We start from the raw sequence: 15,110 nt of genomic DNA, 5'->3' as shown, positions 1-15,110 counted from the left end.
GCCTCACATTGATATGTTACATGATTCTAACCACCTCTTCCTATAGATCTGCACAGTTTTAATCTGGGCCTTAGAGCAAAGATGATGCATTGCCAGGCAACCAACTTAAAACTCTTGGGTCCAATCGGGTGATACAACAATATTTAACATGGTCTGTTTCTCTCTTTGGCAGTGGAATATAGTGTGTGATGAAAACTGGAAACCCCCACTAACAACCTCATTGTTCTTCGTGGGTGTGCTGATGGGATCCTTCATATCAGGACAACTCTCAGACAGGTAAAGAGAGTTTCTCTCCAAGGTTGAGGATATCCTCAATTGGTCGACTTTATCAGTATTCAGAGGATTGAGACTAGTTCTGTTCTTTAAACTTGACTAATGAATGCCATGATAGACTTCCTATGATTGACTCATTGACTGAAAAATAGCAAGCAGGCAGGAATGAAGTCTTTTCCTATAGTACCTCCAACCAGACCTGAGAGTTGTGTAGGCCTACAGGATTGAAGGTAAGAGGCAGAGAGCCCCTTACCAGGTTGCCTCTTACCTCTGATCTTGTGATGCTTCTTAGAAATAGGGAGATGGCCTCTCAAAGTCTTCCCCAGTCCAAGAGTACCATAATATTACTAGACTTACTCCTGCCCAAAAACCAAAATGTCAACATAATTTTCACTTATGCTCTCTGACCACTTTACAGTTTCCCCAACTTCTTTCTTGATCTAATTCTTTTCATACTACTCTCTACTGAGACAGATATAACATAATCAGGAGGAATACAGCATTCCTTCAAGACCAGGATTTTGGCCATTAATTACTAACAGCTCAAGCTCCTGTCTCCTGCCCCCAACTCCCTCAGAGAGCCTACAAATGTTAATTAGGTCCTGGAAAAGAAAAAAAAATGGAATACAAGTATACTGGTGGTGGTGGGTGAGTCCTATAACATGCTCTCTTCTCTCAAGGTCAGTCATCAGTGTCTAATACAGAAGTTTGTTATAAAAATCTTTATTTCTTGTTCATTCAAAATAAAATAAATTGAAAGCAGAGTATGAATTAATAATAGGGAATGCTGCCTAGTTCTTTGAAAAATGAAGAGGCACCCAGGTAGTGAGGTCAGCTACCTATGAGTTAAACAAAGTACAAAATAAGCCTAGTTGCCTTCCCTGTTCTTAATTCCATTGTATCTTGTCTATAACTTGTTTGTACTGAACAGTTTACACTGTTGACTCCTTGAGGACAGGAACTGGTCTTGTCTTTCTATGCATCCTCCCCAATGCTTATCACAAAGACTGGCACATAGTAGATATTTAATAAATGCTATTGACTGACTATCAGTGTCTCCCTAAGACTGTAAGTTGCTGAAATTCCTTACCTGGAATCTCCTGTATCAATTATATTAGATTAGAGATCAGAGAAGACTTTGCTACCGATGACCTGGGGATTTTGCCTCATGATGCACAGGTGTTCTTGAGGAATACTACAGTTAGCATTCAACATTAATTCCAGAGGGTATCAAACACCCCAACAGAGTGCTCTTTCCTCCTGGCCCCTGAATAAGGACAGTTCTTTGTTTCTGACCAAAGGAAGGTCAAGGTGAAAGGAGATGGAGATTGTTGAACTGTGTTTCTCAGTACATTATGTTGTCTAAAGATTTTAGCAAAATACTCAGAAGAAAAAGGATCTTACAGCATTAGAGGTGTGAAGAAAAATTTGCATTTGTATAGCACCTCACACTTTTCAAAAACACCTTTCATCCTATTCATCAGTTTTCATTATTCCCATATGAGAGGTTCAGAAATTAAAAATGGAGAAGTGAATTATCCAGACTCACCCAGTTAATCAGTGACTAGAACAGAGGTCTTAGGGACTGACTTGGGGAGTGGCCTGTACTTCATAAACATGTAACTTTCCAACTTTCAGAAAAGTGCATTAAATTTTATCACCTTCATTCTTCCTTTAGTGCAAAGGTCAGTGGACTCGTAATTCTAAACCTTAGCTGGGGAAGCTAGATGTATGCCCTATTTCTTTCTTGTTATCACTTTCTCTCAGCCCATACCTGCTACTGCTTTCTGTAGTTGTAAGTGCTTTTTAACTGTGTTATCCTAAGCAGCCTATGTTTTGCTCAGGGGGAAAAAAAAGACTTTTCTTCTAAACTGAGCTTTTTTTTTTTTTAATAAAGGAAGTATTTGTCCTCTGCTGCAGTCCTCGATGCTTGCTTATGGAATGGATTTGACTCCAGGTCTCAAAGGCTACTTTTCCAGCCAAGCTGTGATGAGTTCTAATATTTGAGACTAGTCTTGGTGAAGAACTTTGTTTCTTTCATACAAAGACCAACTTAGCTAAGTTGACTCATGACCAAGTTGGAGGGAAAAAAGTTTTTTTCTCTTTTAAATTCTTTGTCCTTTTAGCCTACTATATTTAAAACAACAACAATAACCAATACATGACTGTCACACACAGGGACACTCAAGGCAGAGGATATTGGTAGGCCTCCCCCTCCATCCCCAGCCTCCTGACGCTGCCCCTTGGTCTCCAACTAGGGCATTTTATTTAGGTGGTGTATGGTTTAAGCAGCAGATAACAGAAGCAACAAGAACAAAGGCAAGGCAAGCCTGAAGGATGCTTCCCTCCCCTCCTGCTGAGGTTTAGGATTCAGTAGGTTGAGGGACAGGAACAAGAGAGAAAGCTGACTGCCCCAAAGAGATGAAACTTTTGGAAACACTAACTCCTGAAGACTTTTTTCCAAGTAACTAGTGGAGGGAGGGAATCTATATAGGTAACAAAAGTATCCATAGCAGGGAAGTCATAGATCTTTGAAATACTGAAATATAGAAATGTATGCATGGTCATTTCTCAGATGACAAGTTTTGAATTTTGTTGTTTGATATGGACTTTTGTTTGGGGGGAGGGGTGGGTCTGGAGACCTGTACTTTCATTGATACAGGAGATTCCAGGTAAGGAATTTCAGCAACTTACAGTCTTAGGGAGACACTGATAGTCAGTCAATAAGCATTTATTAAATGTCTACTATGTGCCAGTCTTTGTGATAAGCATTGGGGAGGATACATAGAAAGACAAGCCAGTTCCTGTCCTCAAGGAGTCAACAGTGTAAACTGTTCAGTACAAACCAGTTATAGACAAGATACAGTGGAATTAAGAATAGGGAAGGCACTAGACCAATCACTGAGGACAGAATTCTCTACTGATCAGTTTACTCAGCAGTGTCAGCTTACTGCTTCAGGGGGCAGAGGAAGTGGGAGAGCTGGTTGTGCTGTGAGAGTGTTGGTCACCTACAATGATTCTGAAACTTCATGACTCTCTAATGCCCAAGGATCATCCATTTACTTTAGAGATCATCTGGCCCAATTTTCCTATTTCAGAGGGGGAAAAAATAGAGGCTTTTATGTCTTCAGATAACTCATGGAGGAAAATTCCCTTCATTTCTTGTCTTATCTGAGAAATGAGAGTTCCCTCAATGTTAATAGTTTGGGTTTTTTTGAAAAAAAAAAGCATTATTATTCAATTTATATACCAACTTGACTTCCAGATTTATTTCTCCTCTTTCACTCGTATCAATTGAGTCATCCTTTGTAACAAACAATTTTTTGCTGGGGGGGGGGGTAGCTAAGCAAAACTATCCAGTCCACTAATCAAACCTGACAGAATATGTAATTCTTCACACTCGTAGTCTCCCATGTCTGCAAAGAAGAGACAGAGATGCTTTTGTTATATCCTTTTAGAGCCCCAGATTGGTCATTATAATTAATCAGTACTCATTTTCTGAGATATTTTGTTCTTTCTATTCATATTTTTTATTACATTGTGTACACATTTTGATACATATTGTGTATCTTGTTTTCATTGTTCTGCTTACTAAAGTTCATATAAATCTTAATGTTGATGTTTGACTTAACCCTGAGAATCTTAGTCTCTTTGAAAGAGACTGTTATTTCTAAACCTGATGCTGTGTTTGTGTGTGTGTGTGTGTGTGTGTGTGCGCGCGCGGCATTGTGTTTTTAAGGTTCGGCAGAAAGAATATTCTCTTTGGGACCATGGCTGTGCAGACGGGCTTCAGTTTCCTGCAGATCTTCTCCATCAACTGGGAGATGTTCACTGTGCTGTTTGTCATCGTGGGCATGGGCCAGATCTCCAACTACGTAGTGGCCTTCATATTAGGTAGGCTGACCCTGGCAAGATGGCAAGACGGGCCATGTGCTTCTCTTCTTCCTTCTTCCTCTTCTTCCTCCTCTTCTGCTCTCATTGCTCTATTCTTCCCAATTGCTGTTGCAAAGGGTGAGGAAAAAAAGATAAAAGAGTAGAGCTTCAACACTCTAGAAAGCTACAAAAAAAATTCCTCCTTATGAAATGGACAGTAGAATTTCCACTCTGTAGATAAGTGTTCTCTGTTATTCACCATATGTTCTGCAGCTTAAAAGTTTAGACCAAACATATGTTTATTATCAACAATGGAAATCACAGAGAGAATTTTTTTTGTTTCAACCATAAAGGGAAGAAAAAGGCTTTATTTTGAGGATAAATGGAGACCCATTATCATTCAACACTGGGTTGACCATGGACAGACAAAGCAAATCATATCTCTGAATCATTGTCACACAAGTTAAGCTCAATAAAAGTTGGTGGGGCATAAACACTAATAGTTCTAACCTTCCACACAAATCTTAAAGTAATCCTACTTCACCTTTTTTAAAAATACAAATTCTCAGATTTGGGGATATATCCAGGTGCTGTGAATTCATAGACTCAACTGAGAGGCCGGTCTACTTATGTCTTGTTAAGAAGCAAAGAAAGGGGCTGAGGGATTCATGAGGCCACTTGGGTATCATTCCCAAACCTATTCCCAGAACTCATGTTAGACTCCAATCTCCTCAACATGCAGTTCATAAATGCCAGAGATAAGGTCATTCTCTTAGAAAAAGGTCCAAGGAAAAGGTTAATACAGCCTGAGCCAATAGCCTATTCTTCAGTTCTCACTTTATCTCCCATAGATAGGGTCAGGGTGGCTAAAAAGGTAAAACTATTGTAAAAGGAGTTGCAATTTCCTATATTGAAACCCAAAGATCTAAAGCAGTTCTTTGCTTCAGCAATTCTAATTAGAGTGCAAATTTTTGCATTTTTAAAAATTTAGTAAGTTTGTCTAAAGGGTTAATTTTATCAAAGAATGGCTCGAACATCCAGCTATTAAAACGCTATCTATCAGCTTTTCTCTACTGTATTAAACCTATTATCCATCTTCACTGGACACTTTATTAATTTTTATTTTATTGCTATCTTTTTCATATCACCTTCATTTCTAAGTACACCTCACCTTTACCCTATCTCTAAAATAAAAAGAAAGGTTGAAGAGGGGTGGGAAGGGAAACAATTCAACAAAATTCCCAATATATCAATAATCTAAATAAGTATATGCAATGTTCCTGCCCAGAGTTCCTCACCATGGCAAAGAACAAAGGACCAAACTTGGTCACTATAATTACACAAGTTTCAATTTCACAGTTTTTAAATGTTTTATTTCTATTTACATTGTATAGTATAGACACCAGATGCTTTTAACATTATCTTTTATTAAAACTATTTTTCAGGGAGGAGAAATTCTTCATTTTAGAAACATACATCTCAATATTGTCCACTGGGTTTTAAATCATACAAGGTCCTTTAATCAGTTTCCATTTATGTTCTCATAAAAAGAAAATATAACAAGTCAATAAGCTCCAGCTTGGACAGAATAATTAATCCTGAACATTAATCCTCCTCCTCCTTTCAGAGATCTTTAAACCTAGATGACTCTTGTCTAATATATTTTCTTTGAAGTGAACATATTTACAACCTCTGGTAACCAACCAGATGTCACGCTCAAATTCCATTCCTTCAATCATTGATAAAATAACCAGAGGTCCAGGCTCTGAGAAGGTTCATGGGTCATAGTTTTGGAAAAGAAGCAAGAAAAAATGTAAAACTCAAATAAAATCTTTAATAAAAAAAGAAAAGAAGCAAGGAAGAAAGAAGTTAGGACAGACAGAAAGAAGGTATGCAGTGAAGGGTGGGTGTCTGACTCTAAGAAAACCCAGTACTAACCATACTTTTCTTCTCTCTGACCATCTGGCCAGATAGTTTCATTATTAGGGACTGACAGACATAAACAGATTTTGCTCAAAAGCTAAGGTAGTCACAGGTGGGCGTCACTGTAGGGTCATAATAGACAGTTCTCAACCAGCACTATCAGGTCAGGAGAAAATGTCAGGCTGGTTCTGCAGCTTAGATTGTCACTACAAAAACTAAAATAAAGTATATATTTATATTATATTTATAATTTATATTTATTATATATAATAAATAGTATATTTCTTTTATATAATATATTATATTTATATTATACTTATAAAATAAAAATGTGTAAATAAAATAAAAAATGAAATAAAATCTCAGTAAATTCATGGGAGGGCAATTTTACTTTGGTTGAGACTTTGGGGGGGTATTTTTTTAAAAAATGATTACATCAGAAATAAAAAACCTAAATACATTCCAGTGCTGTAAACCACTTAAGGATTTGCCTTGGTCAGGCTATGCTTTGTTTAGGACTTGGTAGGAATAAATAAGTCCAAGATGATAGATACTATTTCCTTATGATTCAGTAGACTTTGCACTGTTCCCAGGCTGTAGATCAACTCCTAAATCTGGCCTCAGACTTACCTCAGTATAATTCCCCTATCTTCAGTTCCAAAATCCCCAATGACTCTGACCAAACATCTCAATAATGTGTCACTGAACAAAAGAAAGACTGAAATAGTGTGAATGTCTCAAGTTACCCTAGAGACATTGCTTGGACTCAATGAGGTCAAGAATGTCATTTTTGTATATAGAAGCTAAGACTTAATTATATTGATTTGGTAATGAAGAGAAAAAATGTCATATCATAGTCAAAATCCTCCAGAAAAGGCAGGGTTGGAGAAAACTATTTATTGAAAGTTCTTTACTGAATGCTGGGCAATTGCACTATCCTCATTATATCCTTTTCAGTAAGAGAATAGGCTTCCAAAGTGATTCCAACCTCTTAAACCACACAAAAAAATACTTGAAATTGTTACTGTCTTCAGTTATTTTGGAAATGCCTTTGGTGAAGGAATTCATAACAGAAATATCTTTAAAAGTTTTTAAAATTGAAAAAAATTAAAATTAAAATTAAAAAAAAGAAATAGCATCTTCCCAGTTCTCAAGTTATCAAGAACTCTTGCAAAAAAGAACAGAAAAGTTCATTCAGTCCAGGCTTCTGCCTTTAGGAATGATCTCATGTTAATCAACCCCCAAAATGTCCAAAAGCAATGCCTGTCTTTCTACAGTGACTAGACCTTCCATGTATCTTTGGTAGACTGTCCTGGAGTGAGATCTCCTTGTGCTCCTCTTCTTCCTTGGAGAAATAGAATGAGGAGACACTAGTCTTTAAGGTAACACTTTGTCTACTTGAAAATTTGAATATCTCCCTATAGACCTCTTTTCTCTGCATCTTGCTCAAGCTTTCCTCAGAAGTCTGATCTCCTTTCATTATTTTGGTAGTTCTTTATCCAATTCCTATCTTCAAAGGCATTAGCAATTCTGTCCTTCTTGGATTTACTTGCAAACTTCATTCCTTTATCAATTCATTCAATAAGCCATTCTTAAGCACCTGCTTTTATCATGTATTGGGCTAGGCACTAGGTTTACAAAGATATTAATGGAACAGTCCTTGCCCTCAAAAAGTTTACATTATATTATAGGCAACATCATAAAGACAAAAAATGAATTTGAAATATGCAAAAGTCAATATGGAATACTATGGGGAAGGGATACTAGTAGCAGATGTAGAGATCAGTAAAGTAGGAAGAAGTGGCATTTAAGCTGAGTTTTAAAGAAGACTAAGGATTTTTGTTTATTGTTGTTGTTCAGACATATCCAACTCTTTGTGACTCCATTTAGGGTTTTCTTGGCAAAGACACTGGAGTGGTTTGTCATTTCCTTCTCCAACTCATTTTACAGATAAGGAAACTGAGGGAAGCAGCGTTAAGTAACTTATCCAGGGTCACACAGATAGTGAATCTCTGAAATTGAATTTGAACTCAGGAGGATGTTTTCCAGGTTCTGTGTCTGGCATTCACTTTGCCGCCTAACTCCACTCTTTGCTTACTGGAAGTAGACTATTAATTGTTAGAGATACTGATGATGCCAGCCTCATGATTGACTTTTGTGTTACTATATTTCCTCTGATGACAACAGTCACTGATAGGAATCCCCTTGGAGTAAGAGTCCAATATGAGTTTAGGCTACTGTGTATCTTTCTAGCTATTGATAAGACTGGGCTGAAATGTAATAAGAAGTCTTTCTGAATTAGAGCTAAATTGCCTCTCATTTATCCTCTTACTGATGTGGACAATCAACAGAAAAGAACATTTTAGAAACATATGTAATACAGAACAAAAATTCTGCTGGTGTTATATGGCCTGTGTTTGACCTTATTTTAAAAAATTCTATGTAAGTTTTGAGGGACTCTGACTTACTAACTCTGGATTAAAGCTAAATTTGGCTTAGTCTAGTAGGTTCAAGGTTTCATTTGTTTGTTTGTAATACAATATGAACTTGTGAACCACAAAGAAAATGGAAGCCAGTGAAGGCAGTAGGCAGAAATGGGAAAGCATTCTAGGCATAGCAGACAGCCAGAAAAAGTACTGGGAGTCTAGAGATGGAATATCTTGTTAATGGAACAACAAACAAGATCATTATTTCTAGATCAGAGAACATGTAGCAGAGTAAGGTGTAAAAAGTCTGGAAAGGGTTAGGTTAAGAAGGATTTTGAATGCCAAACAGAGGATTTTACATTTGAACCTGAAAGCTATTAGGAGCATTAAAATGTATTGCATAGGGGGATTACATAGTCAGATCTACACTTTAGGAAAGTTTCCTTGGTTACTGAGGATATATTAAAGTGGGTAGAGACTTGAAGCAGGAGAACCTGCCAGCAGGCTATGACCATAATTCAGGTTTGAAGAGATAAGGGCCTATTCCAGAGTGGTGGCAGTAACAGAGGAGAGAAGAGGACTTATCCAAGAGATATGGCAAAAGTAAAAATTGACAGACATTGGCAACAAATTGGATATGGGGAGTTGGTAGTAGTGAGGAATTGAAATTGGCACATAGGTCTCATGCCCAAGGGACTGTGTGGATGGTGTTTTCTAGTTAGGACAAGGGGGGAATCTGGAAGGAAAGAAAATTAGTTAGTTTTGAACATGCTGAGTTTAAGATGTCTACTCAACATCCAGTTCAAGATGTATAAAATGCAGCTGAAGATACAAGATACTAGATTGGAGAGACTGGGTTAGGATAAATAGATTTGACAACCATCAGCATAGAGAAGCTGACAGAAAAGATGCTGGATTCAATGCAAAATGACTATTTGAAAACAAAACACCTTCTGACTGAATGGATTTTGTGAAGAGTTACGTTGAATTTCTACATTCCTAGACAACTTTTTGTTAGGTCAGTTTCAAGTCCCTGGGATTTTGTGGGTATGGGACCTCCCTCCACAGAAAAAATCACAATAGACTTATAACTTATTGTTTTAGGGAATTGTCTGAAGCTCAGAAAGATTAAATCACTTGTCCAGGGTCACACACCCTTCAGTCATAGTCAGGATTTGTACTCAGGTCATCCTCTCTCTAAACTTTGTCCACTAGTGCCAAACTATCTCTCTAATTTATTTGTTAATTATCTGTAAATATTTTTAGCATGAGATCAAAGAACTAAATTTACATTGCTGTTGTTCAGTTGTTCCATTTTAGTTGTTTAGTTTCTTGAAAAATAAGATAGAGTGAAAAAGATACTAGAAATATCTAAATACTAGATATTTCCTTCTCTAGTGGATTAAGGGAAACATAGGTTAAGTGACTTGCCCAGGGTCTCATAACTTGCAAGTGTTTAAGGCCAAATTTGAACTGAGATCTTCTCAATTCCAGGTCCAGCAGTCTATATGCTGAGCCATCTCTGACTGAGGTCAGTGAAAATAAGAAGGGTAAGACTGGAAGGAAGGAGACTGATGCTTGCTTTTTTCTTTTTCTAATGGTGTTTAAGTTCAATGTTTAGCAAATCCAGACTTCTTCACTTTTGCTACTGAAGCCATCACACTTGTGAATCAATACTGAGTGTACTGCCCCTTTAAAGACAGACAATTTTGGGAAGAATCTGTTACCTAAGGGGGAAAAAAGGTTTCCCTAACAAACACAATTATAAGGAATGTTATAAGGAAATGATTAACAGGAAATGATTAACAGCACCACACTTCTACTCTAAATGAAAAGAAAAAAAGAGACCTGAGAGGTTGATTAGTCATAACTTCCCCAGGACCTCAGTAGTAGCGGGAAGATCCAGGCCAAGTCCTGTTGTAAGCCTAAGCCATTGAGAAGTTTCCCCAGAGTAGCAAATGCACTTGCCTTTGAGCATCATATTGCCTTGGAGTTGATTTAGTGTTAATGATAATGGGATCAGGATAATACTCCATTTAAATAGAACTTTCAAGTCTTTAAAGAACCTCATCTGAGGTCTCTCAGCCTTGCTGTGATTCCAGAATTAAATAGTTTTTTGGTGGGCTCCAATTTATTCATTTCCTGTTAGCTTCAGCAATTAGAGAAGAAGAAAAAGAAATTGAAGGAATTAGAATTGGGAAGAGACAAAACATGATGGTATACCTAGAGAATCCCAAGAAATCATCCAAAAAACTACTGGAAACAATTAGCAATTTTAGCAAAGTTGCAGGATATAAAATAAACACTCATAAATCCTCAACTTTTCTATAAAGCAAGATACAGCAGGAAGAGCTAGAAAGAGAAATCCCATTCAAAGTAACCTCAGACAATATAAAATACCTGGAGTCTATTTGCCAAGGCAGACTCAGAAACTTTTTGAAAACAATTACAAAACACTTCTCATACAAATTAAATCAGATTTAAATAACTGGGCAAACACCAAGTCCTCATGGATAGGTCAAGCTAATATAATAAAAATGACAATTCTACCAAAACTAAACTACCTGTTTAGTGCCCTACCAATCAAAATTCCAAAAAATTAATGAGTTAGAAAAAGTTGTAAATTCATATGGAGAAATAAAAAGTCAAGAATTTCCAGGGATTTAATGGGAAAAAAAGTACAAAAGAAGGTGGCTTAGCCATATCTGATCTAAAATTATATTATAAAGCATCAGTCATCAAAACTGTCTGGTATTGGCTAAAAAATAGAGTGGTGAACCAGTGGAATAGAATAGGTGAATAGCAAGAAACGATTATAGTAATCTGCTGTTTGATAAACCCAAAGAGTCCAGCTATGGGCATAAAAACTCTCTCTTTGATAAAAACTGCTGGGAAAATTGGAAGTTAGTATGGAAGGAACTTAGATTAGACCAACACCTAACATCCTTTACCAAGATAAGATCCAAATGGTTACAGGATTTAGACATAAAAAACAATACTATAAGCAAACTAGAAGATCAAGGAGTAGTTTACCTGTCAGATCTATGGAAAGGGAAGCAGTTTATGACTAAGGAAGAGATAGAGAACATCACTAAAAACAAACTAGATGATTTTGATTACATTAAATTAAAAAGGTTTTGCACAGACAAAACCACTGTACCCAAGATCAAAAGAAATGTAGTAAACTGGTAAATAATCTTTACAACTAATGTTTCTAACAAAGGACTCATTTCTAAAATATACAGCAAACTGAGTCAAATTTCAAAAAAAAAGCCATTTCCTAATTGACAAATGGTCAAAGGATATGCAAAAGCAATTTATAGATGAGATCAAAACAATCCATAGTCATATGAAAAATTGCTCTAAATCATTACTTATTAGAGAAATGCAAATTACAGCATCTCTGAGGTACCACCTCACACCTCTCAGACTGGCCAATATGATCAGAAAGGATAATGATCATTGTTGGAAGGGATGTGGGAAATCTGGGACACTATTACATTGTTGGTGGAGCTGGTCCAACATCCAACCTTTCTGGAGAGCAATTTGGAATTAAGCCCAAAGGGCAACAAAAATGTGCATACCCTTTGATCCAGCAATACCAGTACTGGGTCTATACCCTGAAGAGATGATGGAAAAAGGGTAAAAACATCACTTGTACAAAAATATTCCTAGAAGCCCTGTTTGTGGTGGCAAAGAATTGGAAATAAAGTAAATGTCCTTCAATTGGGGAATGGATTAGCAAACTGTGGTATATGTATGTCATGGAACACTATTGTTCTATTACAAACCAGGAGGGATGGGAATTCAGGGAAGCCTGGAGGGATTTTCATGAACTGATGCTGTGTGAGATGAGCAGAACCAGAAAAACATTGTACACCCTAACAGCAACATGGGGGCAATGATCAACCTTGATGGACTTGCTCATTCCATCAGTGCAACAATCAGGGACAATTTTGGGCTATCTGCAATGGAGAATACCATCTGTATCCAGAGAAAGGATTGTGAAGTTTGAACAAAGACCAAGGACTATTAACTTTAATTTAGGAAAAAAACTGATATTTTATTGTCTGATCTTGCTATCTCTTATACTTTATGTTTCTTCCTTAAGGATATGATTTCTCTCTCTCACATTCAATTTAGATCAGTGTATACATACCTTGGAAACAATGTAAAGACTGGCAAATTACTTTCTGTGGTGGGGGGGGTAAGATTAGGGGAAAAAATGTAAAACTGAAATAAATAAAATCTTCAATATATTCATTTCCAAACATTTTGGTAAATTGGGAAGCCAAGATGTTTGGAACTGAATATTTGAAATTTATAAATATATTCCCTACTCACTACCTTTGTCAACGCGGTCTAGTCATTTCCCCTCTGTCACCCTCATCTGTAAAATGCTAGAGTTAAATCTCTAAAAGGAACCAGTCAGCTCTAAATCTAGGATCCTACAATGCCATAAGAGAACCTGAGTTCAAATTTGACCTCAGTCACTTAGCTGTGTGACCTTGGGAAAGTCACTTAACCCTGATTGCCTTGTATCCAGGGCCATCTCCAGTCATCATGATTCATAGCAGTTCACTGGACCCAGATGGCTCCAGAGGAAAAGGTGAGACTAGTGACTTAAAACAACAACCCCCACTCAAATCCAATTCACATACATGTCATGGCATCACATCCCTGATACCATGATCTTCTTCAAGAACAAAAGACAAGCATCAGTATCATCAATCCTCTATACAAATGTTATGTTGATTAAGCCTCTGAAAAGAAGAGATAAACCCAGTTTGCATATTAATGAGTTTGCCAGGAAAAATCTGCCTGAGCACAGGCTGTGTCTGGGTTCATGATAAGTGGGGTGGAGTAGTCACCAACAAACCGCTGACTTTCTGCTATCTTGGATTCTGAGTCTTGGTTTCACAGCTTAAGTTATCCTTTTCTCCAAGTTGTCTGGTCTGCTTAAAACTGTTAAGAGGCTGTTAACGGCTTTTGTACATTCATGGAGACTTCTATTAACAAGGCTGTAAAATTCTTGTTCTATGCACTCTACTGGAAACTTCCTTATTCCATGTCCTGTTATTTTTCTTGGATTTTTAAAAACATCTCCAAGTTTGAAACAGAGCATGCGTGAGTGGTGAAGACTTTGGAAATTAGCTGTTTCTCATCCCCCAGATCTATTACTATTACCTCATCCACCCAAACTCTAAAGGTTAGCTACTGGTCTAACTTGCTAGGGCTAGAAGTTGTAAAACAGCGACCCCTAATGTTGCTTTAAAAAAAAATCATTTCGAAGTTTAAATAGTCCTGCATTTTATTTGACTTGAAGATGCAGCATGGAGAACCTGAAATCAACTCCTGCCTTTGACATGTACTGGCTGTGTGTACTGACTGGCCAAGTCACAATCTCTCTCTTCTATCTCTAAGATAATCATTTGTAGAGATCTCCATAGATGAGGGAGTTTTCTTAATCAGGAATTCTCTATTCAAATGGAATCCCAAACCAGTCCCTAGTTCTTTATCTGACTTAATTTATTTCCATTTCCAGACACCTTGATAATAAGCTAAGGGTTCTGTGTGACCTTCAGTCCTCAATCATCTGTGCTTAGAATCTTATAAAGGGTCATTAGAGAACATGGAATAATATTTGGACCCTTTGACCAATGCAACTCATAGGAGTTTCCCATTGCAGGACTGGGGTGTAATCAAAGGAGATTGATCAGGATGGGAAAAGGGAAGGAATGATCATTTATATACTATGTAATTTATAATATATACTACTGATAATTTATCATTACATATCATAAGATATATTTATTTATATGCAACAATTATATGTATTTATAGTATATGTGAATTCTACTTATTTATGTTATATATAAATATAATTATAATCACATAGTTGTATAATAATGATCATTTATATACTTCTATGTGTCAAGTGCTATACTAAGTTCTTTTAAAAAATATATTCATATACAAATATATATGAATATATGTGTGTTTATATGCATGCACACATATCAATATTCTCATTTGATTCTTAAAATATTCTGGCAAGATAGGGGTTATTATTATCCCCATTTTGTAAGGAAACTGAGGCAGAGGTTAAATGACTTGCCCAGGGTCACTCAGCTAAGAAGTATCTGAAATCATATTTGAACTTAATTCTTTTTTTTTGTTTTTGTTTTTTTTAGGTTTTTGCAAGGCAAATGGGGTTAAGTGGCTTGCCCAAGGCCACACAGCTAGGTAATTATTCAGTGTCTGAGACCGGATTTGAACACAGGTACTCCTGACTCCAAGGCCGGTGCTTTATCCACTATGCCACCTAGCCGCCCCCTGAACTTAATTCTTTCTGACATCAAGTTGGCACAAATAAGAATTGTCTACTTTATAGGATATTAGTGATATTTAGCCCTGAAAAAAGGGAGTACTTCAGGAGGACATGATCTCTGTCTTCAAAAATTTGAAAGAATGTCAACTGAAAGAGGCATGACTTAAACTCCCTGGCAAAAGAGGACAGAACTAGGAGCATTAGGAGTGAGTTATAAAAGAGACAGAATTTTGATTAACCCATAGGAAAAAATTTGTAAGGTGAATTCTGACACAGACTGCCCC

At 36.8% G+C, this 15,110-nt stretch overlaps 1 protein-coding gene and 1 long non-coding RNA gene across 4 annotated transcripts in view; one reads left to right on the top strand and one right to left on the bottom strand.

Moving 5' to 3' along the window:
• LOC141506465 (solute carrier family 22 member 4-like) overlaps positions 1–15,110 on the top strand; it is a 91,094-nt gene that overhangs the window by 38,428 nt on the left and 37,556 nt on the right. For 2 of the 3 annotated variants that reach the window (XM_074213274.1, XM_074213275.1), the window contains exons 2-3: positions 173–276; positions 4,013–4,167. In XM_074213274.1, coding sequence (XP_074069375.1) covers positions 173–276; positions 4,013–4,167 — 259 coding nt within the window. The remainder of the gene's footprint in view (positions 1–172; positions 277–4,012; positions 4,168–15,110) is intronic. The other variant, XM_074213276.1, reaches the window with a different exon arrangement.
• The window catches only part of LOC141506466 (uncharacterized), a 61,361-nt gene continuing 49,247 nt past the window's right edge, over positions 2,997–15,110 (bottom strand). Inside the window, exon 5 of the long non-coding RNA XR_012473897.1 lies at positions 2,997–4,272. This is a non-coding gene — a long non-coding RNA (uncharacterized LOC141506466). The remainder of the gene's footprint in view (positions 4,273–15,110) is intronic.

Source organism: Macrotis lagotis, chromosome 1 (genome assembly GCF_037893015.1).
Source record: "Macrotis lagotis isolate mMagLag1 chromosome 1, bilby.v1.9.chrom.fasta, whole genome shotgun sequence".
NCBI lineage: Eukaryota > Metazoa > Chordata > Mammalia > Peramelemorphia > Peramelidae > Macrotis > Macrotis lagotis.
This window is presented reverse-complemented; position numbering and strand designations above follow the sequence as displayed.